This window comes from Gymnogyps californianus, chromosome 8, assembly GCF_018139145.2.
Source record: "Gymnogyps californianus isolate 813 chromosome 8, ASM1813914v2, whole genome shotgun sequence".
NCBI classification, from domain to species: domain Eukaryota; kingdom Metazoa; phylum Chordata; class Aves; order Accipitriformes; family Cathartidae; genus Gymnogyps; species Gymnogyps californianus.
In genome coordinates, this window is record NC_059478.1 from 18768043 (window position 1) to 18795805 (window position 27763).

The 27763-nt window shown below is 41.4% G+C and overlaps 1 protein-coding gene across 1 annotated transcript; it reads left to right on the forward strand.

The window, feature by feature from the left end:
- The first annotated feature begins 1268 nt into the window (after positions 1 to 1268).
- Positions 1269 to 26865, forward strand: GTF2B (general transcription factor IIB). Its single transcript, XM_050900994.1, has 7 exons — positions 1269 to 1316; positions 4028 to 4134; positions 16340 to 16473; positions 23697 to 23843; positions 23980 to 24109; positions 24701 to 24982; positions 26635 to 26865. Exons 1-7 carry the CDS (start codon positions 1300 to 1302, stop codon positions 26766 to 26768), a joined length of 951 nt encoding a protein of 316 aa, XP_050756951.1. The 5' UTR covers positions 1269 to 1299; the 3' UTR covers positions 26769 to 26865.
- Positions 26866 to 27763: the final 898 nt, after the last annotated feature.

The window sequence follows — 27763 nt, forward strand, 5'->3', positions numbered from 1 at the left end:
GGCTCGTACCAAAGGAATAGGGTTTTTTCCACAGTTTTACAGCTTGGGCTCGAAAACCTGTTGTTGCTGCTCAATATACAGACTAATTTTGCATATGGATAATCTCTTGGGGAATTACAGTCTGGACTGGAGTCTGGTGCTGGGGGCCTTTGGTTTTGCAACAGTTCTTGTGCGTTTCTCCTTGGCCTGACGTTTGCTGCCACAGTGGGTGCGAGGGGGAGAGACAGAAGGGGAGCTGATCACATCATGCAGGAGTGTGTAGGGTGACATGGGAAATGCACACAAACCAGCAGGCTTGCGTGTGTCTGCTTGAGTCACACTGAGCGTGTGTGCATGGCCCACTTGCCCAGGGCTTCCGTGAGTCGCAGCTGGGCTGCCTGACACCTGCGGGTCCTGCAGAAGGGCCAGGTTTTTCTCATGGTCAAATCAGCTGAGTGGCAAACCAGAACAGCTGTAGCAGATGATGCCAGTAAGGGGGAACTCAACTTTTCTTGTCTTTTGTTCTCCTTTCTGGGAATTGGTTGCTGCTTGGTCTCAGTTCCAGAGCCAAGAACATGCTGTGCCCCAGACACTTCTGTGCAAATTCTGGCAGTTTTGCTTAAACTCATTTTCTGTGGTATTTCACCAAACTGCTGGAGTCTGCACAGAAACAGCTGAACCAGAGGCACGTCCCACGGGCAGCTCTGCTTTTGGCAGCATGGGGACGAGCAGGCTGGCAAGGGGGAGTTTCTGCGGGAAGGCCTGTCGGCAGCACGTGGCTGCCTTCCTCGTGCTCCTGCCCGGGCGTTGGGTCGCGGCTCGCCGACGGGGAAAGGTTCCAGCTCAGCCTCCCACAGTGCAGGCGTTTTAGGTGACAGGGGCTTTCTGAGCCCACAGCCCCAAGGTACCCAGCATCGTTTGATTGATTAGAACAAGATTTTGGTCCCTGCGCCGCCCTCGGTGCCAGGGGGCCCAGGCCACCGGCTGGCTCCCTGCTCGCACCTGCCCTCGCCATTTCCTTGGGGGGCCGGGCCCCGCCCGTACGCAGGCCGGGGGACCGGGGCCTTCAGCCGCGCAGGCCGCTCGGTGCCGGCCGCTCCGCAAACGCCCGCACGTGATGAACCACCCTCCCCGCTTCCACGCAGGCCGTAAAGGAAGGGCGGGGCTTGCCCTCACGCGCCCTCCGCTTCGCATCCGTTTGTCCCTTCGCGCGACCCGTAGCGAGCGCTCGGCGGGCTCCGCCCACCGCTGTCGGTATATAAGGGGGAGCGTTGGCGAGCACCCTGACTTCACACAGGCGTCGCGGCGGGAGGCAGCAAGATGGCGTCGACGAGCCGGTACGGGAGGCCGGCCTGGGCGCTCGGAGGGGCCCGTGCGGAGGAGGGCCGCGAGGGAGGAGGCGGGAGGGGCTCCGCCATCTCTCCCCGTCCGCGGCACAGGAGAGAAAATGGCCGCGTTGCCCCTGCTGCCACCCGGGGAGGAACCGGTGGCTATCGCCGCCCTTGCCCGGCCCCGGTGTCGCTGGCTTGGCGCGGCACTCTCGGTTCGCGGCGCAGCCGGCCCCTCTCCGTTTTCCCGTGTCTCAGGGCCGCCCTGTGTCCGGCTCCCGGGGTGGCAGGAGGCCAGAGGGGGCCGCGGGGGGCCGCGCGTCCCTGGGCTTCTCCGTGTGGGCCGGGCCGGACGGCCCCTGGGCGAGCGGCCTCTGAGGGGCCGCCCGCGGCCGGAGGTCGGTAGTGCTGGGGGGGCTGAGCTCGCCGCAGCTCGCCGCCTTGCTTCTTCGGGTCGTTATTAATCGCTAGCGCTCCGAGAGAAAGTGAGCGTTGTAGGGGATTTCGTGGCGATTTGTGACTTGATTCCGGGGCCCCTCGTTAGTGTGAGCTCGGTATTATCGGCGCTTGTGATCGAGCCCTTTTTCCTGTAGGGCCAGGCTCTTACCTCGGCAGTGCCTTATCTTCGTGCCGCTGAGCGCGGCTGTAGCGGAGGGAGGGTTGCCCTCGGTCCGGGGTGTTGAGTGCCGTAAGGCCGTCGGACGGGTATCGAGCGCCTTCCTCCATGTCCCGCGGGTGGGCACCGCCGGGGCGCGGAGCCCCCGGTGCTGCTCGGCCCGGCGCCGGGCAGCGTGCGGCCGGCCGCCGCTCACGCTCAGCACCGTCTCTGAGCCGAGGTGGCTGCTCCCTGGCTTGGCTCCAGGTTATCGGGTCCTGAAAACAGCTTTTAGGCTCCCACCCTAAATCCGTACCGGCACTAGTCAGTGGCCAAACGGGTCTCGGGCTCTGAATTAGTCTTTTTTCCCTGGAGATGTATCGAGGTTTTCTTTCGAGTCAGGAATGAAGGAAGGCCCATGGAGCGGACTGCGGAGCGACTCTATTACTCTTGCTAAACCTGTCCTAGGATCTAGGGAGCGCTTCCTTGTAGTCTTATTGTAACTCAGGAGCTATTTGCTGAGATAGACCTTTACCTACGTGCCGTGCATTTTCCTTCAGTATGGTTGGCTTACTATAATGAACCTGTATGTTATAAGGAGTATAGTATATATGTCTAGATAAATGAGTTAAATTGGGGATAGGAAGACTAATTTTTACAATGTTTTGTGAAGGTAAAGTCTGAAACAAAACACTGTTAGTATTCTTTCAGGCTTCTGGATTTTTTTTTTTTCCTTTTGCTTAGTGTGTCGCTAGCCTTTTGCGTAATGCCAAATGTCAGATGATTACATGTGCTTTGTCAACAGTTTTGTCTTGTCATATGAAACTGCTGGCTGGGAATAGTGAGAAGCAAAGTAGTTTAAAGTGCTTTTATGTAGTATTTTGAACATAATTTACATCTGAAGATCTTGTGCGTACACGTTCTTTCTGGAGACTTTTAATATTAATAGTGGTGTTGATTTTCAATTTTGGTTTCAAATCTTAGATATTTTTCTGAACAGTCACTGGATTAAAATGTTTGGGTTTTTTGTACTTTTGACTCATGAGAAATATCTAAAAAGTAAAAATTAAAATGGAATGTATAAATTAGGCTGAAATAACGGACTAGTGGGAAAGGGGGGAAGTTGGATTAATTTAACTTTTAATAGGATATTTTCTACAATTGAAAGGATTAGAAGTTATTTTTTGGCACAATCGGATTGAGGTTGGTGGGTACTCATGACAAATTTTTTGTGATCAGCTTCTGTACCCTCTACTTTTTAGCTTGAGTAAAATGGCTTTGTTGAATATACGGACCCCAATTGTAAATATTTATTATTCTAATTTTGAAATGATCGATTTTAACAGAATTACTGAACAGTCCCTAGTAGCTTGAATGAAGTATTTACTTTTAAAATGTTTGGTTAGAAGCAATTGGTTATTACTCTAGTCAGCAACTAAAGCTGTTGTGTTAAATAGTGCTAATGCTTTATAGGAAGCTTTTTATATCTGCTGTAACCCTTGAAGATGCATGGGTGTGAAAGAGACAGATCCCTGTTATCAGAAGCAATTGTCACATAATCCCCTTCATGAGCTGATTGTTTTTTGTGAAGATCTCACAATAAATGAGTTGCTTAATTTAAAAAGGGACTTTTTCTTCAAATACTTGAAAATAATAAAACAGTGGTAGAATCAGCTATTTTTTAAAAATATGTGTTGTGTGTGCACTGCTTCCTGAATTAAAAACCTGGTAAGTAATATTGATCTGCTTAGAATGAGTGAGAACGCTCATTTGGAATGAAGCAATCGCCCCTAATTCTTGGGGAGCTTCATTTAGTGATAGACTGCGAGTTAGACTAAACTTAATCAAGTCTGTTATTTAGGTTTTTGATGTTTTAATTTGAAGTGGTTTTGGTGCAAGATACATCATAAAGAATTTGGAATTTAAGATGACCTGAAGTCTTGATTGTCAAATGTAGTGTTACAGCATTTAAATAAAAGGTGAAGTTCAGGTGTTTAGGTTAATATTTTATCATTCAAATCACTGTAAATTCTATTAAAGTGTTCTTTTCAGCAAGGAACTCATATTTTTGGATATGCAGCATGCTTGATTAAAAGTAATTAATACTTCTAATTTTTTTTCGTAGTTTGGATGTACTTCCAAGAGTGACTTGCCCAAATCATCCAGATTCCATTTTAGTAGAGGATTACAGAGCTGGTGATATGATTTGTTCTGAGTGTGGGCTAGTAGTAGGTAAGTAGCTATTCATATTTTTATGAATTACCATATAACTTAAATTGTGCATGTAGATTTGTTTTCCCACAAAACTGGTATGTGATAATTCAAGTATTAAAAAGTTTTTCTTGCTATATTGTCCTGGTTTTGGCTGGGACAGAGTTAATTTTCTTCTTAGTAGCTGGTACAGTGCTGTGTTTTGGATTTAATGTGAGAATAATGTTGATAACACGCTGATGTTTCAGTTGTTGCTAAGTAGCGCTTATCTTAAGCCAAGGATTTTTCAGTTTCCCATGCTCTGCCAGTGAGGAGGTGTACAAGAAGTTGGGAGGGAGCATGGCCAGGACAGCTGACCCGAACTAGCCAAAGGGATATTCCATACCATAGAACGTCATGCCCAGTATTTAAACAGGGCGCAGTTGGCCGGGAGGCATGGATTGCTGCTTGGGCATCGGTCAGCGGGTGGTGAGCAATTGCATTATGCATCACTTGTCTTTTCTTGGGTGTTACTACTTTTTTTTTTTATATATTCCTTTTCATTACAATTATTATTATTTAGTATTGTATTTTATTTTACTTTAGTTATTAAACTGTTCTTATCTCAACTCACGAGTTTTACTTCTTTTTCTTCTTCCTCCCCGCCCCACTGGGAGGGGAGAGGGTGGAGCAGCTGCATGGTGCTTAGTTGCTGGCTGGGGTTAAACCACGGCAGCCTAAACCTATATGTTTTCTTTTATGATATTCTATTGGCTAAAAGCTTGCTGTTTTGAATAGTCTGTCTTCTGGTAACTTCTTACATTATGAAAAGAATCAAACTCTCTTTAAAGATTGAAAATTTAAAATATGTTGTAATATTGAATTATAATATTGTGCTGTCTAGTCCAGTATTTTGTCTTTAATCATGACTGTTGTTTCAGTCAGGAAAGTATAAGAAATGTAATAAAAGCTCTTTGTCAAATAACTTGCTTACAAAAAAAAAAAAAAATCTCAATTTCCCATTAGTTAGAGGTTATCTTCTGCCTTGAAGGATTTCTCTTTATATCCTTGCCAGCACCTGTTTTTGTTAATTACTTCTCCTAAGGCTTTTAATACTATCCAAAGTAAATATCTAGTTTTTCCTCTGGAATTTTGCTGACCTCTTTTACACGGTTCATGTGGCAGCAACTTCCACAGGCTAAACTGTATTTCTAAGTATAATGGAATATTCAAAATTAAAGGCCTTTTAGGCATTGTCTTTGTTGGAATGAGAGAGAGAGGGAGAGAGAGTCATGTTGTCATAGAACAGGCTGCATATTCATTTTTATATATCTTTTCTAGGATGAGCATCTTATTGTGCATTTTATCATCTTTATTCCTTTTGCCTGGGAAACTTTTCATGCTCGTGTTATGATCATTCTTTAAACCTCATTTGTTTGTATTAGATTTTTTTTTTTTTTTAGACATGCCATGACCAAAAGAAAATCCTCTGTTTTGAGGGTGTGCATGTTCAGGTGATTCATTCAGTGGTGCTAAATATTTCAGATGGTTTTATATCCTTCTCTCCTAGACTGTGGTGATTTTGTTTTGGCTCTTGTCTTGCACTGAATTAAAAATTTTTGTACAGCTGTTAGCATAAAGTTAAAGGTTTAATAAGTTGCAGCAAAAGTAGTACTAATTTAGCCAGGTGACTAAAATATGTGTCTTTTGTTTATGCAAAAAGCAAACTTCACATAGCTTATTAAAGTAAATGTTAAAATATTTAAACTTGAGTACCAGTTTGCTTTAAAATTATGAAACCATTTAAAAGGCTAGGGGGAGGATTGTTACTTGCTTTGTTAAAAGAAGGGCTGGTTTAAATTGCATAAATTCTGATAAAGATAAATGAATCATAATAAATTTGCTGGTTAAAAATTCAAATCTCCCCAGCAATATTTCCTGTTGAAATATGGTAGTAGGCTTCTACGTTATTGCTTAAAAAGTTTGGTCTGTGTTCAGCTCTTTGTGTGGCTGCCATAGAAGTTGAACCAAAGTTTAGAAAAGCCCATCTGGATGAGTTCATAACTCTTAAGATAATTCTGGCTTTAGAAGAAGAGGGAAAGGTTTTGCTTGATATGTTTCATTTTTAGGAACTTGGGAGTTTATCAGAAATCTCACTTCATGTACCTTCTGTTACCTAGTCACAAGGTATTCTTGCTTTAGAGATTTACTCTCTGGTCTCTTCTGAATCAGTAGCGTTGGAGATGTCCTTAGTTCAAGTTGTCAGCATTTTTGATGAGCAGGATCATTAGAATATTAATACAAACTTTTGCTGAGTTGAGTTTTTAAAATGGTCGTAGTCCTTTTTACAGCTGACATTACTGGTAGGGTAAAAAGTGTTTTTTCTTTAAACATGCAGTGTTTTTTAAGCAGGCCTTTCTATGGATTTATCACTAAAAGGGCTTTAACATTTACTTTCGTTGTGCTGATTGTTCTCATTCTGTCTTGCTTTCCTTCAGCAATTTAGTTTACCTGCATATGTCCAATTCATTAGCCTAGGGTATCTAGCAGCTAGTTTGGAAAACCAATTAAATCAGGTGAAGATAAATAATTGAAGAGTTCATGACCAAACAGAAGTGTGAACATTCAACATCTCTTCTGGTCTGGTAAGAAATTTAGAGGAGGAGGAGAAAACCAGATCCAATTCTTGATGCGTGTGAAGTGTGGATGTTTTAAAGGAATAAAGACAAAATTTTGTTTCCAAATGAGAAAACTTTTATGTATTTGCTGCAGATTCCATGGGAGATATTCCCCTTAAAAGAGTAGTGATTTCATTTCCTGTTCTTACATAGAAAAGTCGTGGATTTGTGTTTCAGGGCTTACATGGGTCATGATGTGTAGCTGATGTGAACAGGGCCCACTGAGAATACGTTTTGAGGTGGGCTGAAAGTTAGTGAGATCTTTATCACTGAAGGGGATCAATTAGAACAGTTTAAAAAACCTAAAAGACTTAATATACTCTGTAGCCAAATAAGTGTTACAGGTTTGTTTAAAAATATTGTGATTTCGGTGTCTGCAGAGCACTGCTGGTGTACGTGGGGCAGAATGGTAAATGCTGAATTTGTGCATTTATTTTACTGTTGTAAAGTACATAGTGATGTGACTTCACTGATTTTTTTTTTTTATTTTTTTTAGTACAACTCAGCTGAAATCAGAGCAAAGAGTCTTTGACTAAACTAAGTGTATTTCCACTTGATGTTTTTCTTGCTTGCTATGGCAAAGTACTAAAGTTTCACATTTGTGGAAAAAGTGTGAGTTTATTAAATGTATAACTGTGTCATAGGATAAAATAGCTGGTGCATAGATAATTTTCAGGTTTTGTAACCAATCTTCGGGGAATATGAGGTTAAATCAGTATTATGACTGATGTTGCATTTATCAGCTCTGTAGCTGATAGGGTGAAGCAATGGAAAAGTTTGAGGGAGCAGGAGGCTAGGGGAAGGAGGAGCTGATCTCTTTAACAGTTGAATTCCATGTCTTACACTGAGCTGTATATTGGAAGTACTGCTTTTTAAAGGGATTTTTGAGAAAGATTTTTAATCAAAGTTGTTTTGTACTCACACGCTTTGTTTTTAGTGTCTCAGTAAGATTGAAATTTTAAGTTAAATCCAGTATGCTGCTTTTTCTTTGTGCGGCATTTTTCACTTGTTCTAAATAAACTGTGCTGTTTTGCTGTGCAGTGTGAAAACAATTAAATCTTGTAATGTCAGTATGACTGAAGCTGGTGGCTGTTTTATTATTGCTTCAAAATATAGCTTCAGTCTACTAAAAACTCTGATCTGCTTTTTCACTGTTACCTTTCCTGGGTTAGCTTGTGTTCCATCTTTTCATGGTAACTGTTTCCAACTTGTTAACTTTTCCTCCTGCTAATTGCCTTTTGCATGAAAGGCAATCAGAGACCTAAATTGCAATTATCCATGGAATTTTGATATTAATCTGGATTGACATGCATCTGAAACTTTAGAAGTCTATGTCCAAGTTTATCTGCTGTCGTAATTCTTGTGTTTTATTATACATACTTTTCTCAAATCATTCTAGGATGTACGGTACGGTAAGTGTTCATGTGTTGGCTTGAGAATTCACAAACAGAGGTCTTAGGGTTTGGAGAAGTAGTTATTTCTGTGTTCATTTAAAACGTTGACCATATCTCATTCTTCAGACAGACTTGGTGGGGGGAGAAGCATTTTGTTCAAGAACACAAGGCTAGTAAATCCTCTTTCTTGACAGGTAAATATTTTGCTTACTGCCTTTTAGGCAGTAAAAAAGGTTAGAAGTCAGCTGATATGCCAGAGGGCGCTGAAGAAAGTAGAATCGAAGTGGAATACAAAGCACTGAATTTTCTTGATATAGCAAGGTGGTGAGCTGAATTTCAGAGGGGGACAAGAATGAGTCTAGTGGCATGTACAGCTGTGTAGCATCTCAGCTAGGTAGGAATACCTTTCTGATCTAAGACTTTCCTTAAACTTCTGTGTAGTTTCATTAAATGTTGTCTTAGTGTGCAGGAGTTGGAGCAGTGAGTTTATTTTCAGCATTTAGTAAGTGATTTTCTCTAACTGGTTAGCTCTATCTGCTTCGGTAGGCAGGTATGGCTTAGAGAGGAACAGTGCTCTTGTATGGAGTCTTTTTGGATAGCCTTCTTAAAAAGCAGAAGTCTGTTTTGAGCTGATGAGAATCCTTGGACACGTATCAACTTGTTAAAGCTTTGAATCAGATTATGACTTACATTCAGATGTTTATTCCATGTTCTGTGTATACCTGAGTGTTCAGTTAAAGAATTTTGGGGAAGAATGTTCAATAGCTTGTGGTCAGCAGTAAGGCTGTTACAAAATTCTGTCAGAATATTTGGTTGGCTAATGCTTCTGAAAAGTGTGAGATCTAAATGGCGCATCTTAAATTCAGGTATGGTCTATGAAGAATAGGTAAGATTTAACTATACTGCAGATATTTTTTTCTCTACGATATAACAAACGAGTAGGAAGGGGTTTCACGATTGCCTCTCTGCTGGCCAGTCTGTTACTCAGGATGTCTGTAATTAGGGATAAGATTGATTGTGTCTGTACATAGATGCTTGTTTTCTGCAAACCAAAGAAACCTTTATTTTTTTCAGCTGTTGGTAGTATCCTGTAAGCGGGGAAGGTGCTTAAGTACTTCTGACTTGGATCCAGTAGAGGGCAGTTATGCAGTTAAGTCTATTCTAGTATCTTTATACCTCCAAATGGTGAAAAATCTTTTCATATTTGGGTGTACGTTCATGGTTACTTTCTGTGAGTATTATCAACATTTAAAACTAAAATGTGAAATCTCAATTTAAAGTATTACTCCAATAGGCAAAAATCTTTAGATGTGGATGTATTAGCACCTTATATCTAGTTACTGCTTCCGCACTTGGTGTCCAGAGCACTAAAAAGTGTCTGACAAAGTTAGTCCTTGCAAATAAAACTCTTTGCATCCACAGGAAAGCTAATTAGAAAGGATGCTGATACTTAAAGAAATTCTGAATAGTTGACTTTTGCATGAGCATTCATGGATGCTTGATTTACCCAGGGAATTTGTAATATGGAGACAGTAATTTGCTAGCCTTTTTCAGTCAGCATTTCAAGTAGTCTGTGCTTTAAGTCTAACCCATTTCAGCTTTGAAGACAAGGGTGATGGTTCTAGCTGTTTCAGCAATAACGCTTGTAACAGTGGAAACTTAGACTTTAGATGTCAAAAGTTGGCATCTTTTGTCAGGCTTTGTAATAAGCACTGGTCTTAGCATGAAATTTCCTGGAGGGCGGAGGAGATTTTCTAGTTAGTAGGTTCTAGACTGGGAACCGAAGGTGTTTGAGAGCCACTATGAAGAATGCTTCCATTAGTTGAAATACTAGATTTATCTAGTGGAATAACAGTAATGTTTTGAATCGTCCCATTTAGGGAATATTTTTTTACTTGCTTCCTTATCAGATTGGCAAAGTGATTTAGGGCAAATAAGGGCTAGAAATGCTCTGAACTCCTCTGATGGAAGAAGAGTCCAAAGCCTCTTATTTTTGTGATGTAGTGTAGATCAGGCACAACATTTTTCATTGAGATTCTGTAGTTTGGAGCATCCTTTGCAAGTACTTGAGCTGTTTGTCTTTTAAAGGCCACAAGTCCCGAAGAGGTGTAACTTCAACTGACCAGACTTGTCCACCAGGTTGTTGAACATTTCTACTCTCATTTGCTTCCTCCAAAATTATTACAAGTTGATGGCTTAGGAAGCCCGGAAGTCCTTTTAAATTTGTCACCATTTTGATATGCAGAGGCTGCTAAGCCTTTGTTCTTGTAACAGTCATTTACCTGCAGTGCTACATTGTCTGTTTCAATCCATAGTTGCCTATAGGTACTGGTATGATCTTGTTGATGCCTGGAAACTAGTCGAAGCCTTCTGTGGATTTTTTTTGTTTGGGGTTTTTGGGTTTTTGATTGTTTTTTTTTTAACATCTCAAAGCCTGCTCTGGTTCTGCTTGTTATTTCAGCTGAGCCTTGTGAATAGGCTGATGTTGCTGTTGGTGATGATGCATTTGTGGGGTTGACAATTTATTGAAAACAAGATAACTTTTTGCAAAGAATATTACTATCTTACAAAAGGCTGGAAATTTTGTAGAAAAAGCTGTGACTGTAAAATTGTGGGGTTCTTTTCCCAAGAGTTTATTCTTTGGTAACATTTAATATATCTGGTCTTAAATAGAAGTTCTAAAGCTGAAAACTGAAAAAAAAAGTTGAGTTTATATTTTGGAAGCTGTAAAGTTCAGGACTACTGTGTATGGGGCAGTGCTAATAAATAAGCTAATAAATAGAATGTGGAGGAGTAGATATCTGGAGTACTGTGTCTAACTCTGGGCTCCTCAGTACCAGAAAGATAGAGACTTGCTGGAGCAAGTCCAGCAGAAGGTTGCAAAAGTGATTTAGGGACTGGAGCATCTTCCATACAAAGAGAGGCTGAGAGCCGAGACTGTTAGCCTGGAAAAGAGAAGGCTCAGTTCAGCCTGGCTCTGTGCAGTTACATGTCTTCATGATTCTCCTCAGCTTGTAGTCTGCTACCTAGTTTTTTCATTGTAGTTTGTCTCAGCACCTCATTACTCTGGTTAATAAGGAGTTGACTGAAATTAATTGTAACTCTATTTTTTTTTTTTTAAATTTGGCATCGTAAAATGCTTTTAATTAAAAGTATAATATATGTGCTCACTAGATGGCAGCAGATTCCTTAACTAACTGTAAGAATGAAACATTCTGTAGAAACGATAGGTATTTTGGTACTTTAAAGCACAAATAAACTTTAATACCATATTTATGTTAAGGTTAAAATATTAGTTAATAATATGTAGAACTTGATGCAATGTACAGCTAACATTAGAGGTCCTCTGAAAAAGACTTAAGAACATACCTTCTCAGAACTGTTTCAAGACTGGATATGGAAGATAACATTACTTGAGGCTTGAATTTCATCCCATTTCTTGTTTTGATTAAACATCTTCAATTTGCAGCTATATTGTCTTCATATAACAGATAAGACCAAATGCAAAAAGAGAATAAAATACATGTGTATTATGAGTTATTGCAAGTGGAGTGCAACATTAAAATAGCTGGTATTTCTCTATAAATATGTAATTGCAAATTCAGGGCTTGTTGAATGAAAATATTTTCCTTTGAGAAATCACTTTCTATTTTTAGGGGGGGAGTAAACATACATAACTTGTGATGTGTGGATGTTTTAAGCTGATTTTTTGTAGTGGGTTGACCCTGGCTGGATGCCAGGCGCCCACCAAAGCCGCTCTATCACTCCCCCTCCTCAGCTGGACAGGGGGAGAGAAAATAAAACGAAAGGCTCGTGGGTCAAGATAAGGACAGGGAGATCACTCAGCAATTACTGTCATGGGCAAAACAGACTCAACTTGGGGAAAAATTAGTTTAATTTATTACTAGTCAAATCAGAGCAGGATAATGAGAAATAAAACCAAATCTTAAAACACCTTCCCCCCACCCCTCCCTTCTTCCTGGGCTAAACTTTACTCCCAATTTTCTCTACCTCCTCCCCCCCCAAGCGGCACAGGGGGACGGGGAATGGGGGTTGTGGTCAGTTCATCACACGTTGTTTCTGCCGCCCCTTCCTCCTCAGGGGGAGGACTCCTCACACTCTTCCCCGGCTCCAGCATGGCGTCCCTCCCACAGGAGACAGTCCTCCATGAACTTCTCCAACGTGAGTCCTTCCCACGGGCTGCAGTTCTTCACGAACTGCTCCAGCATGGGTCCCTTCCACGGGGTGCAGTCCTTCAGGAACAGACTGCTCCAGCGTGGGTCCCCTGCGGGGTCACAAGCCCTGCCAGCAAACCTGCTCCAGCGTGGGCTCCTCTCTCCACAGGTCCGCAGGTCCTGCCAGGAGCCTGCTCCAGCACGGGCTTCCCATGGGGTCACAGCCTCCTTTGGGCATCCACCTGCGCCGGCATGGGGTCCTCCAGGGGCTGCAGGTGGATATCTGCTCCACCGTGGACCTCCATGGGCTGCAGGGGGACAGCCTGCCTCACCATGGTCTTCACCACGGGCTGCAGGGGAATCTCTGCTCCGACGCCTGGAGCACCTCCTCCCCCTCCTTCTTCCCTGACCCTGGTGTCTGCAGAGTTGTTTCTCTCTCATATTCTCACTCCTCTCTCTGGCTGCAACTGCTACTCCCCTGTAACTTCTTTTCCCCTTCTTAAATATGTTATCCCAGAGGCGCTGCCATCGTTGCTGATGGGCTCGGCCTTGGCCAGCGGCGGGTCCGTCTTGGAACCTGCTGCCATTAACGTTATTGGACATAGGGGAAGCTTCTAGCAGCTTCTCACAGAAGCCACCCCTGTAGCCCCCCCCCCCCCCCGCTACCAAAACCTTGCCATGCAAACCCAATACATTTTTAAATCTGTTCAAAATGATATTTTAATTTTTGATACTGACCTGAGTTTACTCTTGCATTTCTGTAGCGCATGCTCTTTGTGTTTGGCAATTGTGAAGAAAAGTAACCTTGGTCTGAGGTTTTCCGTTCTGAATAACAGTTCTGCATTTTACGAAACGAGCTTTTCAGATGGTGGGTAACCTGAGCCAGTGAAGTTTGCAGTGTGTATTTCCACTAGAGCCTGTGTCTTAGTCTATTAGACTGTATTTTAAAGAGTAACTGAATATTGGAAGAATGGTTTACAAAATGAAATGAGGCAATGGAGAAAAACTCATATGTTCAGAAAGATGCTTCAGGGTATCAGTCTGGAGATGGGTTCCACAAAGATTTGGTCCTGTAAACTGTGTTTTTTGTATGTACTTCAGAGGAGGAAGCTGAGGAGATGTACTCATCTGTTTGATGAAAATTAAATAAAGGAGTGTCTAATGTAACTATATCTAGTGAAGCTTATTTTGTTCAAAAGGACTGCATCAAAAGGAAGTAGTGAAGGGAATATGCAGCCACTCCCATACTTATCGCGGCTCGATACCGTTGCCAAAACCAATATAGTAATGATGTGAGAAAGCAGAGATGATTTTATAATGTACTTATTGGGAGCTTTTTTTACTCTGATGTTTGACTGTCAGACACATTTTCTAGGTGCTTCAGGAAAGCCAGTCAGTAGTGTATGACCCAGCAAATTCAGTTTAGGACTTGAAATGTTAACTGAGGGCCAGCCTTCAAGGCTGATTCCTTACACTGCTTTTTGTAAGACTGACTTTAGTATTTTAAGGTTTTGTTTCGATCACTTAGGGTGGAGCTTAATTGCATCTGTACTAACGTCACAGTTCCAAAGTGTTTTTTATGTTTTGAAGCGCTAAAAATAATAAATGCCACACTTTTTTTTGTGTGTGTGTGTGTCAAATGGGATAATTAGCTGCTTGTAGCCAAGTGTATTTCTATCTATGGAAACCTTTTGGCCTATTTGTTCCGTTTTTGTTAATATTTCTAGCTTGTGTCACACTTAGAAGCCTTTTGAAAGGTGGAATGTGCTTCCTAGGACCTCTGTATATTTTAAATAAGACACTGAGAGTATACAGAAAACTTGTTTTCTGCAATAAGAGGTTTCTTGGCAAAGTAAAGATATTTGCATACGGCATCTTAATTACACAAATGCTTTATATTCAGTGATTTGTTCTACTTAATCTTTTCTCACTCTGAAATAGTAGTCTCAGTCCTCTGTTTGTAATATGTTTGCCAAAGCAGGCAGTGATATAACACTTTTTTGTTAGAGCAGGAATGGTTCATAACTCACAAGAGGCAGATCCCTGAGTGAGTCATTTAGGTCATTCCCACTTGTGTGGAAAAAATATTACATCATTGCCCTGTACTCAGTGTTCTATTTATACCATGCCAGAATTTTAAGTACATTTTGCTTTTTTTAGATGCTGTAAACAGTATTGAGGGGTTGTCTTAAAGTAAAGTTACTGCTAGGCCATAGAAGGAGCAGTACCGAGTCAAATATTTACAGAGAGTCCAGGAGCTAGAGGAGCATGCTGTCTGCTAATTTAAGCTTGCAAGGGGCAGGGGGGGAGACCTTTGTAGCAGAACGAAGGGATCTGTGCCGTCTTTTACTCTGCTATACTCTTAACCTTCTAGTTTCTGATGATTTTTTTTTTTAACTCCCCCTCTTGGTATTCATTAGAGCAGTAAATAAAGGTGGAGCATAGCTGTGAGCATTTCTGGCAAATATTCATGAGAACACCTCTAACCTAAATTTATTCTTTTTAGTTGTGGTGATTTCTTATGATTCATTCACAGCTTTCAATTTCAAGCATATTCCTTTCATAATTTTATGTTAAGAATAAAGTTCCTAATTCAGAATAGATTCCCCCTGCCCCAAGTAATTGTGCAGTTGCACCACTCTGTCCATTGCTCTTGTATTTTCTCCAGCTTCATATCTTGTATTACTGTTGTTTGCAGAGAACTTTTGTCTGTCTGCTTATGTTTTCACCAGGTTAAATCAGCCTCTGTGGTTTCATACTAAGACTTCCATACCGGAAATTTTTTTTGCAGACATTTCTTTCACAACACACTTAGACTGATAAAGGTAGTGAATTTTTCCTCAGGTTTAGCAAAGCAGGGTGGCAATTATATTGAAGTGTCTTCTGATAGGTAATCTGCTTTACTGCAAAACACTAAGAAAAGTGTTCTTTTTGTGCCTTTCTGTACATGTATTCTTAAAAATTCTGTAGTATTGCTCTGGAGGCAACACCTTTGAGATGCAGCTTTTACCAGACCTTTGAATAGAATGGACTGCACTGCCAACAGCGAGGGGGTGGGGGGGTTTTGTGTTTGGGGTTTTTTTGTTGTTGTTTTGTTGTTGTGGTGGTGGTGGTGGTGGTGGTTTTTTGTTTTGTTCGTTTTTTTTTTTTTTTTTTTTTTTTTAAAGATTGTATCATTGTGATTACTGTAGGGCTTTTGCCTGCATCAGAATGTTGGTTAGAGTTATTTCTCAATCTGAAAAGTTGCTGTAGGAAAGGTTTAGATGAATGTGAGATGAATAGAGGACTGCAAGGAAAGTTGTTTCATTCAGAGAATGTGGGTTTAGTGCTTTTTCTGCTTACTCTGAATCTGTATTTAAACTCTTCCAGGTATAACAGGGTAGATTGAGTTTAAGAAGTAGTAGTTGTGTATGTATATCGCGCGTTGATACTGTCAAGCATCATAAATGAAGTAGAGTTGGGCAGGGTCAGACCTCCTGTCAAGAACAAGAATTGAGCTGCAAAATGTCATTATGGTGGGTTAGAAGGTAGTATATTTCAGAGTGCCATGGACCTGGAGCTCATGCGCAGAGGTGATTTACTACAGCTTAATGAGAGTGTGCATGATAGATAATTCACATGTGCACTTTGAACACAAGGCAAATGTGAGAGAACTTGTTGAGTTACAATAACTTACTCATTTGTTGAAGTGCTGAGAACATATGTAGGCAACCATGACCTTGAAATCAAGGTCTTGATTAAGGATAACTGTAACTCCTTGTGTTCTGGATGCATTTCTCTAGTTATTCATGTTTCTGTGCAGCTCTAGTTGCGTTTTTTTTTTTTCCATTACCTTCAACTGAAGTTGTAAATCCCAAACATTTTGGTACATTGTCCTGCAAGTTGCTGTTTGGGAATGCCAGCAGACTGCCTTCTTACAATGGAGAGCTCAGATGTGTATGTTTCATGAAATATTTTGTAATGTTACATTAATGCAGACTATTGCTTTCTGTGAACTCAGGTGACCGGGTCATAGATGTAGGGTCAGAGTGGAGAACTTTCAGCAATGACAAAGCAACAAAAGATCCATCTCGAGTCGGGGATACCCAGAATCCTTTGTTGAGCGATGGCGACTTGAGTACAATGATTGGCAAGGTAACACTTAAAATACTAAATTTTACTAAGTTTGACTTTTTTTATGTCAAGTACATGTTTGTATGTCCATAGGGATGCTATTCAGAGAATGTGTTTACGAGATTTTGTCTAAACTGAACTCTTACATTTCAATGGTGTGTAAAATGTGGCTCTTTCCTGGGGGTAGCAGGAAAGGGCTGACGTTTACAGTGCTGTGGAGTTACTTGCCACTCTTTGGTATGCTGCTATAAATAGAAAAGCTGATGTTGCAATCTTTAAAGAAACACTTTGACTTAGCATGTGTATTTGAGATGATTCTGAAATAACAGATACTTCCTTTTGAGGTCTCAATAGCGAGTACTGCCCAACTTGAACTATTATTTTTTGTAATGAAATCTGTATCAGATTCATATTGGAAACCCGGAGATCTACATGCATGTTGTACATGTTCTTCCAGTTAATGTTAAAGTACTAAATGTAGAATTCTTTCATGGTGTGATTGCTCCAGAAGAAAGTATTCAGTTTATATTTGAGTTGAAATTCAGTGGTACAGCCATATCGTGCAGTTTCCCATGAGAGAGTAAGCAAGGTTAATCGCGCAAATGCACTGCCTTTAATGAAGTAGTGACCCAGGTAAGTTTTCATTGTTGTACTTTGTGTTATATTTCTTACTGCGAGATCCAAATTGATTTTTGTGGATTTCTTGAATGTTTCATGAAAGGTGATCCAGTTGCTGATAAATAACTATTAAAAAATGTATTGCTGCTTTGTGTGTTGTGGTACATGCACACCAGGATTTCTCAGAAGTTTTTGTTCCAGTGATGTTGCTAGGATGAAGAAGTAGACATACCTGAATATGTATGGATACATATAGGGGAGTGTGCACCATACTTCTCAACCAAGAATTCTTCAGAGATGAAGTTGACTAGTGAATACTGATACGGACAGCTAATCTTTCACCATTGGTGAAAAAGAAACCTTCTGTTCAAAGGATTGTCCAAGTAGATGCTTGTGTTTTGGACAACTCCAAGCATTACTGTCCACCAGATTTTAGGATGCCTTATGGTGGCTTTTGGAATCCATTCAGGCAAACAAATTTCTGCACTGCTCCATTAAAAAAGTTGGCATTGCCAAGTAGCTCTGTGAAGCAGTGCTGTAGAAGTTCACTAGAGTTCTAATGTCACCTGTATAGGTCCAGAAAGATTGTAGTTCTCAGGGCTTGGATTTCTGTCATTGATTTGGTCAGCTATGATAAAGATCAGAAATACACCTTTATATAAACGGATGGAGAAATGGACTGTTTGCTCCAAGGAAATACACAGTTTGTTTCTGGGAGCTCAGTTTGATTCAGTAGGTGGGATGACCATCTGAGCTCTTTTAGAACCTGCATGTTGGAAAAGACAAAAGATACTTCAGCTAAAGATAGAATTTGTATCCGGGTGAACAGTGACTTGTGCTGTTAACCCTCTTCTCTCTGGAGGTTCAGATCCTCATTTAGAATAAGAGGGATAGCCTCAGTGAGAGAATTAAAGACATAAAGAAATGTCTGAAAAGTTTGTTTTTCAATGAAAACTAAAAATTTTCAGAGATGGACATTCATCTAATGAAACAGTTTTGCTGTTAATCAGAACATCCCAGAATAGGCATGACCAAACTTGCTGTAGCAAAGAGTGCCATTTAGTGAAGACAAGATGCGGGAACGTCAGTGTGGCATGATTTAACCTATGAGAACTGTGAGTAAAAATGTCCAAGTAGTGGAACTCCCAGGATCGTGTTGGAGAATGTAAAGGGGGCAGTCTGTCCTACTGTGGATGTTTTATTTGCACGAGGAGGAATCACAGAAGAGAGACAGTATTTTCTACAGGAAATTGGGAATCTCTTTGACAAACCAGGATGTGTTCTGTACAAGAGTTCCTGTGTTTGTCTTGCCAATGAGCAGGGGCTCTGGGATGTCAGCTCATTGATGTGAACTCTATATCAGGAGCTGCATTTTTCCTCAGTCATTTGGAAGGAAGAGAATGGCTTGTATCAGAAGATGCTGAAGAAATTTCCTATCCGTGTAGAAAGGGTATGAATTTTGCAGCAAAAATAACTAAACCAAGGAAGTAGTACATTTCTCAAGCAGTCTTCTGAAGTCCCTGCCAGCAGTGGGCTGGGATGAGGATTGACCTAGATATGCATAGTGGTTGAACAAGGGTGAAATTGGTGTAGTCATGAGGAAGATAAGTAGTATCCGACAGAGTACAGAACAGCCTTCATGAATTCCAGAGAATGAAGCAGGGTAAGATTGTATTTTCTCAGTTAACAATTCTTAGAATGGCCTGGAGTGGACCCCAGGTTTGTGCGCCAGAGATGGCTTTAGCCTTTCGCATGGGACAGGGAACAGAAGTATTCCTTTCTACTTGAGGCAGAGCTGCAGATAATAGAGTCTTTAAAACATCACACTTCTCCCCCCAAACACCCCACCCCTCAAAAAAACCCAAAACACAACCATGAAAATCCAGAAGAGAAGGACATTGATAATTCTCATGGCACATCATATTGGAGATCTGTTGTAAACTCCTGGGAATGTAGGTGGAAGTGGAGTCTGAACAACTTGCCAGTTACAACAGTAAAGTTCTGGTGACTGGCTGGTGCCTTGACATAGTGAAGGAAGTGGGCTAGTTCTGCTTCACAGAATGGTTTGTCACTCTTTCCTCTTTGAAACCAGGAGGTGCTGCTTTGAGACTCCTTTCTGTTGGGGGTACGTGGTCTGTATCTGCTAGCAGCAAAAGAGAGGCTGCTTTGCCTATGCAAAGGGATTTGTTCCTAATTGGTTTTAGTACTTAAGGGACCCATCTGTCTAAGGCAGCAACAGCCTGCATTGGAAGAAAGGTTAATTTGTCTGTGAAAAGGAGGATGACTAGCATAGTTGGCTGTGGTGGAAGCGGTTTCCATTCTTCAGGTGGATCTTTAGGCTATTGGCACAGAACTGTATCTCTCTGAAAGTAGATAGTGTGTGCTGCAGTTGATCTGATGACAACGCAGATCAGTTGGAGATGTAGTGAAGTCTGGCATTAGTTGTGACTTGATTGCCAAAATATTGTAGTTATTTCATGTAAAATTCAAGAAAAATAATTGAACAAGCAGCTTCTAGATCTGCCTTGATATGAAGAACTCTTTTCTATGAACCTAAAAGAAAACTTGAAGGTTTGCTACCTATCTTGTGACGAAAGACAGCTTATTCCACCCTTTGTAGTTAATCTGTTCCTTTTTGTAGTGACTGCAACTACAAGAGAATTTAGGTTGGTCAAACAAGAAACTAATGCAATCTCTTGGTGTAGAATTCCTATTGTTTGATCAGATGCCTCTGAAAGGAAGCTGGCTGTTGTCAGGCTGTATGGCCTGGATCTGTAAGTGCTATATTGATAAGCAGTGGCAAGATATCAGGGGCTGACGACTGAAAAAGAAGAAAGGATCCATCAGACTGTATAATGAGCTGGTTGTACTGGGCAAGAAGACTGCCGGATCTGGGGGCATTCCTTGGCGCTGTGGATAACCTCAAGTCAATGATGTGGATGATGTTGGTGATACTTCTACTTTCTGCTATTAAAGGAGATATACTGGGGTACAAAGCTGTTGGCTGCCAGCACTGTAAACCTAACCTCCATTGACGCCCTTCAGAGATTACCATTGTTTACTGGACTGTGTTTTGTCACTCTAGCTATCTTTGAGGCTGTTTCCAGGATTGTATCCATGAGGTTTCTGCTCTGAGAGCCAAACAGGTGGAACTCCTGACTTTGACAGGTACCTTTCTTGCTGAGATGGGAAAGATATGAGCAAATGTCTCATAAGCACCACAACAGTAAAACACACAATTCTTGAAGTCTATTTGATTTCCGTTAAAACTGTATGGCTTCTGTTTTTTCCATGAAGGGAAAGGGACTCCTAACATAGTTGTCGAGGACTGCAGCAAACAAAGCATTGTCCCTCAATTGAAAGCTCCAGAAGGAAAGTAGATGGTGCATTTAAATAGCAAATGCAGGGAGAATTGCTGTGGTTTATTTAAGCGCTTGAGATGGAATAGTATTTTCCAACCCTTTTATAGTTGTGAGCTGTATATTGGTGTGCTGGTTTTGGCTGGGATAGAGTTAATTTTCTTCATAGGAGCTAGTATGAGGCTATGTTTTGGACTTGTGCTGAAAACAGTGTTGATAACACAGGGATGTTTTAGTTATTGCTGAGCAGTGCTTACACAGAGTCAAGGCCTTTTCTGCTTCTCACCCGACCAGCGAGGAGGCTGGGGGTGCAGAAGAAGTTGGGAGGGGACACAGCCAGGACAGCTGACCCCAACTGACCGAAGGGATATTCCATACCATAGGACGTCATGCTCAGCATATAAAGCTGGGGGAAGAAGAAAGGGGGGTACGTTTGTAGATGTGGTGTTTGTCTTCCCAATTAAGTGTTACGTGTGATGGAGCCCTGCTTTCCTGGAGATGGCTGAACACCTGCCTGCCGATGGGAAGTGGTGAATGAATTCCTTGTTTTGCTTTGCTTGTGCGTGTGGCTTTTGCTTTAGTTATTAAACTGTCTTTATCTCAGCCCATGAGTTTTCTCACTTTTACCCTTCCGATTCTCTCCCCCGTCCCACCGGGGGGGAAGCGAGCGAGCGGCTGTGTGGTGCTTAGTTGCCAGCTGGGGTTAAAGCATGACAACTGGGTATGGCTCTTGGAGAGTGCTCGTACCAACAGGGTAGAATCCTTTGGTTAACAGTACTTGCCTATAGCTGCATTGGCACTTTCAATATACGTAAGCAAACGTTCAAAGGAAAGGGTAACCATAAGTACCAGCAAGAAAGTAAAAAATGAGAGTTAAGGAGAACCATTACCAAAAAAACCCCAAATGTTAGGTGCTGTATAGTGGACCAGGGAAAATGCATGTGGTGAAGGGGAACACTAGATGGCCCCAGGACAGAGCAGTGTTTCCTGGTAAATGACTACTTGTCTATTCAGGCTTCATGCCAGAGACTGGGGACTTGCTGTCAGGGTTGATAGGCCTTTGTCTGTGGTCACTCTTCTGGCATCTACAAGAGTCTGAGCACATGTAGTTCCTGTAAGCATTTGTGCATAGCGCTTGTCTAGGAGCCCATGATGCACGTGAATGTTGTAATGCGTTGCAGGGAACAGGGGTACGAGTGATGGCCAGGAAGGAGCCTTTTGACCTGAGACTTGTGTATGTTTTGGGCCAAGGGAAGTTGTTCTGTCATAATTTCTGAAAGGAAGGTCTAGTGTTGCAGATACGTTTGTAATGCTCTTTGTGGCCTGAACTTCGTTGTGCTTGATTCTTGCTCTTTATTTACCTTTAAACTTTACTGGGAACCTTTGGATAGTTGGAGGTGTTCATCCAGTCAAGTAGGATTGCTTTTGGAGCTGGTGTCTGCTGTGTTGGTGCCAGAATGATTTCTGGGTGGTTCTTTCATCTGAAGGATGTTTGAAGGAGTAGGAAAAAAACAGGAATGATCTTGGAATCTAGCATCGAGGGCCTATTCAAGGGGCTAGGGAAGGTTGCGAGGAGGGTTCTGTGCCAGAGTCCTTGATCTCCACAGCAGTATCAAAGTGTGTGTGCAGCACAGATACGGGTCTCATCGGTAGAGTTATCTACTGAGCTCGTCAGAAATGGGGTGTAACTGGAGTCCTTGGGTGTAGGGAAGTGGAACAGTGTAAGTGAATGGTCAAGAGTGAGCGTTACTAGTGTCAGCCAAAGAACATGTATTAAATGCAGATGTGCACTAGGGAGAGATTATAGAATTAGAGGCTGTTTAAAAATAGAAGGGCAACCCAAGAACATGGATCAGGAAAGAAGAAATGAGCTCTGACTCCATCTGGGCAGCTCAGAGGAATAAGGTGGTGCCAGGGTGTGGTCTGCCCCTTGTTCACTGTGTCCTGGCCCCACTCGGTGCCACCTGGGCATCCCGATACATTGCTGAGTCTTCAACCTGAGAACGCTATGTGCAAGTGCTGGATGTGAATAGCCAGGTTAGCAGTCAGTCATAGATCAGGATCTGCTTTATGCTTATTGTTTTGGCAAAACGGAACAGTGTAGTAGTCTGTGTCTGCAGTGGCCACCGTATCAGCTTGTTTAAATGGCCAAATCGGTCTGCGATGAAAATTGGATCCGCAATGAAAGCTGGATGCCCCTGCTCAGCTAAATTGTTTGAAGGTGCCAGCAAGGAATAAATGCTTGCTGAGTCAGGGAATCCAGGTTTCTACTCATGATGTGGAATTGTTGTGAAGAAGTATTTTCCACTTGAGAGAACTCATGGCCCCACACGCTGTGACAGCAAACACATAAGTAGACAATATAAATTACGGACATTGCTCTTCTGAACTTACGGGCCATGCTGTTGTCATCAGCTATTACTGATCTGACGTGGCATTATTTGTTAAAGACATGTTTCAGACTGATGGCTAATTGAAGACCTTAAACATTTTAGACCCTCTTAGTTGGGCAAAATTGATTGTATATTTAATAAAGTATGCAATTTGCACTATCAGTTGTAAAGTACAAAAAAAAAAGCATGTTGGAAGCTTGTTTTGAAGTTGCCAGATTGAGTTGGTAGCTTTTACTTCTCCTAAGACCTCAAGCTTTTCTTTTAAGAGGTCCGTGGCTTTCCTGTAAAGGCAGAATATATGGATATGTAAGTTTTGCCACGATTAAGGCTTGCACCTGCTAGCAGGCGCAGTATCAAATTGGTTTTGAATAGGTCATTGGTTTGGATGTTGTCTTTGCCCGTGCCTTTATTTTCATATTTGAGTTATCATTGTAAGAACTGGTTTCCAGTTGGCCCGAAAATTTTGTTTTTCTGACTTGCCAGTCTGCCACAGTGCCGATGGCAGCCCAAGTGACATCTGGGTTGCATAAAATCTAATCTTGGACCTCAGCATTGGTGACAGGAGTATTGAGACATGCACATTGACTACATATTATTCATTTTATTCTTTAAACTATTGTTACATTGGGAAAGAAAAATCCCTGCATAATCTGTGGTCCTTGGAAATCAATTCATGATTTGAGACTTGTGCAAAGTATAGAACCTGATGTTTGGAACAATGCTCGATTGTATGATTTACTTCACTGATGTTTATTTACACAACTGTTTGAACTGAATGCCTTGAATTAAGATGTATAAAGCTGGAAGATGTTTGCTCTTGAAATGAGGAGGAAGTTGCTTGTGTTTTATTGACGATAAAAATTTTTCTTTTCAGGGCACAGGTGCAGCGAGTTTTGATGAATTTGGGAATTCAAAGTACCAAAATCGCAGAACTATGAGCAGCTCTGATCGTGCAATGATGAATGCTTTTAAAGAAATTACGAACATGGCAGACAGAATCAACCTCCCTAGAAATATAGTTGTAAGTTCATGTCTCCCTTCCTTAAATTGTTCTGGCATTGACTTAGTTAGCATAATATAATGAGCACATGAATTTTTGATATTGCTGCTAATTAAATGGCCTAGAGTTAATTAAATTTAGTCTTTTTGCTTTGAAGGATCGAACAAATAATTTATTCAAGCAAGTGTATGAGCAAAAGAGCCTGAAGGGAAGGAGTAATGATGCTATTGCTTCTGCTTGTCTCTACATAGCCTGTAGGCAAGAGGGTGTTCCAAGAACATTTAAAGGTAAGTTTTCAGGGATACAGATTCAATTTTGCTATGAAGTAAAGGTCTAGTTACTGTCACTGTAGGAAGTTGGTTTTCTCATTCCTGGACTTTGCTGAATTGGTTGTTGTCAGCTACAGCTTACCTTTAGGGGGGAGAGCAGCAGGGAGTCTGGAAATTTGTTGTATTCATGAAGTGAGTAGGCTCTCGGGCATGGGATTTTTGGTCATAATGCATTAAAAAAAATTTAGCATTTGAAAGTCATTCTGAGTGTTGGTGAACCTTAAAAGGTATTGCTTTGATTGGAGGATGATGGGGACTGTTGTAACTGAATTTGAACCAACAATTCTGCAGTAAATACGTGCAACTTTTCCCTGACAGGGATACAACTTTTTTTGGCATTGAGTACCAAATTTCCCTTACTAAGCAAGCTGTATGAATTAGCTCCTCACGAAAAATGTGCACTGACTGCAGTGATTTGGAAGTTTCACAAATGGTGGCCTTCATGACATTGGCCTTCTTTGTGGGTCTTCAATATATTGAGAATCAAATTTGATTGTTTTGGGGGAGCAAATGCTGTCAAGCCTAGTTTAATTTTTACTCTTTGTTCAGAAATATGTGCAGTGTCCAGGATTTCAAAGAAGGAAATAGGCCGGTGTTTTAAACTTATTTTGAAAGCTCTCGAAACCAGTGTTGATCTGATTACAACTGGAGACTTCATGTCAAGATTCTGTTCCAATCTGGGTCTTCCCAAACAAGTACAAATGGCAGCAACGCATATTGCCCGTAAAGCTGTGGAATTAGATTTGGTTCCTGGGAGAAGCCCTATCTCTGTAGCAGCTGCAGCTATTTACATGGCATCACAAGCTTCTGCAGAGAAAAGGACACAAAAAGGTAAAACTTCACTTTTTTTGTTCTTTCTCTTTTTTTTTTTTTCCTTCCCCATGTCTTGCTGCTTGAAAGAGAATTCAGTGTTATTGTAAAACTTGGATGAGGTCTGTGCAAGTAGTGATAAGCTGCCATTCTAATGGCATATAGCAAGGACCAAACCAGGATCTCCCACTCGCCAAAATGAAAATTGAGTAATTGGCTATGCTCAATGTAAACTGAGTTCACTTTCTTCTGGCACTAGGCGTTGGATTCTTGAATGCAATAGACCAGTGCATTCAAATTAGCGTAATTTTAACTTTACCCATGCTAGTATTTGCATGTGTACATTATGCTGCTCTACTCCAAATGCAAACTTGGGGGCAGTCGCAGGTAGCATTATGGTTTTAGATTGCATTGAGTCTTTAATCATTCTAGCAGCCAGGGAATCACCTAAATTAGTATATGTTCCTTGACTTCTTGTCAGCCTGTGATAAAGATTGAAAGTGGTGGGACAGCAGGCTTGGCCGTAGATCACCTTTGGCATTACTCTCTTCTGGTAGGGTAGCCCTTAGGAAGCCAGTAAAGAGTTCAGGGCCGTTCTTGAGCTTCAGAGCAGCACGGATCAGCCGCCAGGGCTCAAGAGAATCAGGCCTCTGTGGGGGCAGTGCGTGGGGAAGGAAGGGAGCTAAGGCTGCAGCGGTTACAACTGAGCGTGACTAATGGATCCAAGTGCTGGTGGTAGCTGGCTGTGGAAGCTCTGCTGATGTGTCTGGTCCAGTTCAGATCAGAAATGTTAAAAATCTAGCAATTTCTTAGTGGAGAGCTGCTTTTTGGTAAAGAATAGCCTTTATCTGTCAGGTTGTGGTGCTTTGTTCTGCATTAATCACTGCTTATTCTGTCCCTGGAGCTTTCATCATGTTGGCAGTTTCCTGGGCATGTGAGCGATCTAGAGCCCAAGCAGTATGCTTGCCTTCATCCTTGCTCGCCTTGAGATATTGGATTATGTCTCTCTTAAGAGTGATAGTTAAAACAAAATGCAGCTGCCTGCCATGGATACAGACACGAGTCCATACTCCTTCAGTGTCCTCAGACAATGCTGAAGGCTTTCATGCAGTTCAAGGTTTAAATTCCAAACTTGGTTAAATCTTGAATAAATTTAAGTTTCTGTGCATCTCAAACAAGTGTTTCCTCAGCTCGTTAAACAGTGCCCTGTGCATCTGACTTATTTCTCTGTGCATTTTAAGGTAAATATCTTTCATGTTTAGCTGAAGGTATTGCTTTTTGTCTATGCCTAAGTTTTTTGCTAGTTACGCTTATATTTAATTAACATGCAAAAATGAAGATCCTGATGTTGATGACGATATATTGGAATATTGCTGGGCACATGTAGAGTTTGCAGGAGATGTTTCTAATGACTTTTGCACTCTTGGCCCTCTGCCAATTTGAAACTCATACTATTCTAAGATTGATAGCATAAGTTGAATTATGGCATGTGAGAAGGCAGACTTATTTATGCAAAATGTTAGTCACTATGGTTAAAACCATTTCTGCCAGGCTTTTGGGAGAATTACAAATTAAGCTAAGTGTATAGCACTTCTTGATAAATTATGCTTTCTGGTTTCTTCAATACAAATTGCAAAAGTAAAAACTAATCATGTATCTGCTTTTTGTCTTAGAAATTGGTGATATTGCTGGTGTGGCTGATGTTACGATTAGACAGTCGTACAGGCTGATCTATCCTCGAGCTCCAGATCTCTTCCCAGCAGACTTCAAGTTTGATACTCCAGTAGACAAACTACCACAGCTGTGAAATTGCAGAGGGTTCCTTTTAATTTCTATTAAAAAAACTCCCCAACAACAACAAACGTTTGATTTTTGCCTATAATAAAGGATGTACAAAGTGTTAATATTGAGTCTTCATGTTGTGGAACTGGAGGATATGGAGATGGAGCATAACTGCTGGAACGCAGCACACATTCCAAGGGTAAACAAGCTCATTGTGTGGCATTTTGTATGTATATATTAGTGGAAGTAAATATTTAATGACTGTTGCAACAAACTTAATTTCATATTGTTGTACTTATTTAGATTTCTTTTGTAGGGATCTAGTAAGATGTATTTTGGAAAATTTAAAAGATTATGTAATTCCCAAATAAACTGTTTTCCAAAAACACTTACCATCTTGTGAATATGAGTGCAACTTGACATGCACATACTGTTCCACATGCTGAGAACTGGAATGCAGTCCATAGAATGGTAGAGTTAGCTTCATAGTTATGGACTTGGTCACAAGGCTGCTTAAATGCTCGCTTTCTTGACAATTTTAAATCTCTAGTGTGGCTTTGGTATTTGTAGTTAGCTGTATGGTAGAGTGTGGATGACTTAACCCAGAATGCAAGCAGTTGCTGAAAAGCGGTTCGAATATTTGCACAACTGCTGCTGAAGATTTCCAAATTTGTTGTGAAAGGATTAGTCACATCCTTGGCACAGTGTCCCTCATTTTCACTGATGTGTCTCTGCTTCACCTCTCTGAATTTGACACAATGACAAAGCAGCTAAAGAGAAATGTAAGGACTCTTACTGTAGTTGAATTCCTGACAACTTTGTGATGCTTGGTACTGTAGAAAGGAAGGTAAAAACCATTTCTAGGAAAAGCTTGTCTTAAATGTTGTGGCCTGTCAGCCCACGCTGCAGTCTGGCCAGTGGTTAAGCTTTTGGCAGTGTCACGTTCTAAGTGAGCACTTGCTTGTTTGAGATGATGCGCCAGGTGCTGAGGAGCGAAGGGCAGAAGTTATTCAGCCCTCC

Excerpts from the sequence above, each read along its gene's own strand:
- GTF2B (XM_050900994.1), top strand. Across the intron at positions 4,135-16,339 it reads TGAGTGTGGGCTAGTAGTAG|GTGACCGGGTCATAGATGTA; the intron begins GTAAGTAGCTAT and ends CTGTGAACTCAG. Across the intron at positions 23,844-23,979 it reads ACCTCCCTAGAAATATAGTT|GATCGAACAAATAATTTATT; the intron begins GTAAGTTCATGT and ends TTTGCTTTGAAG.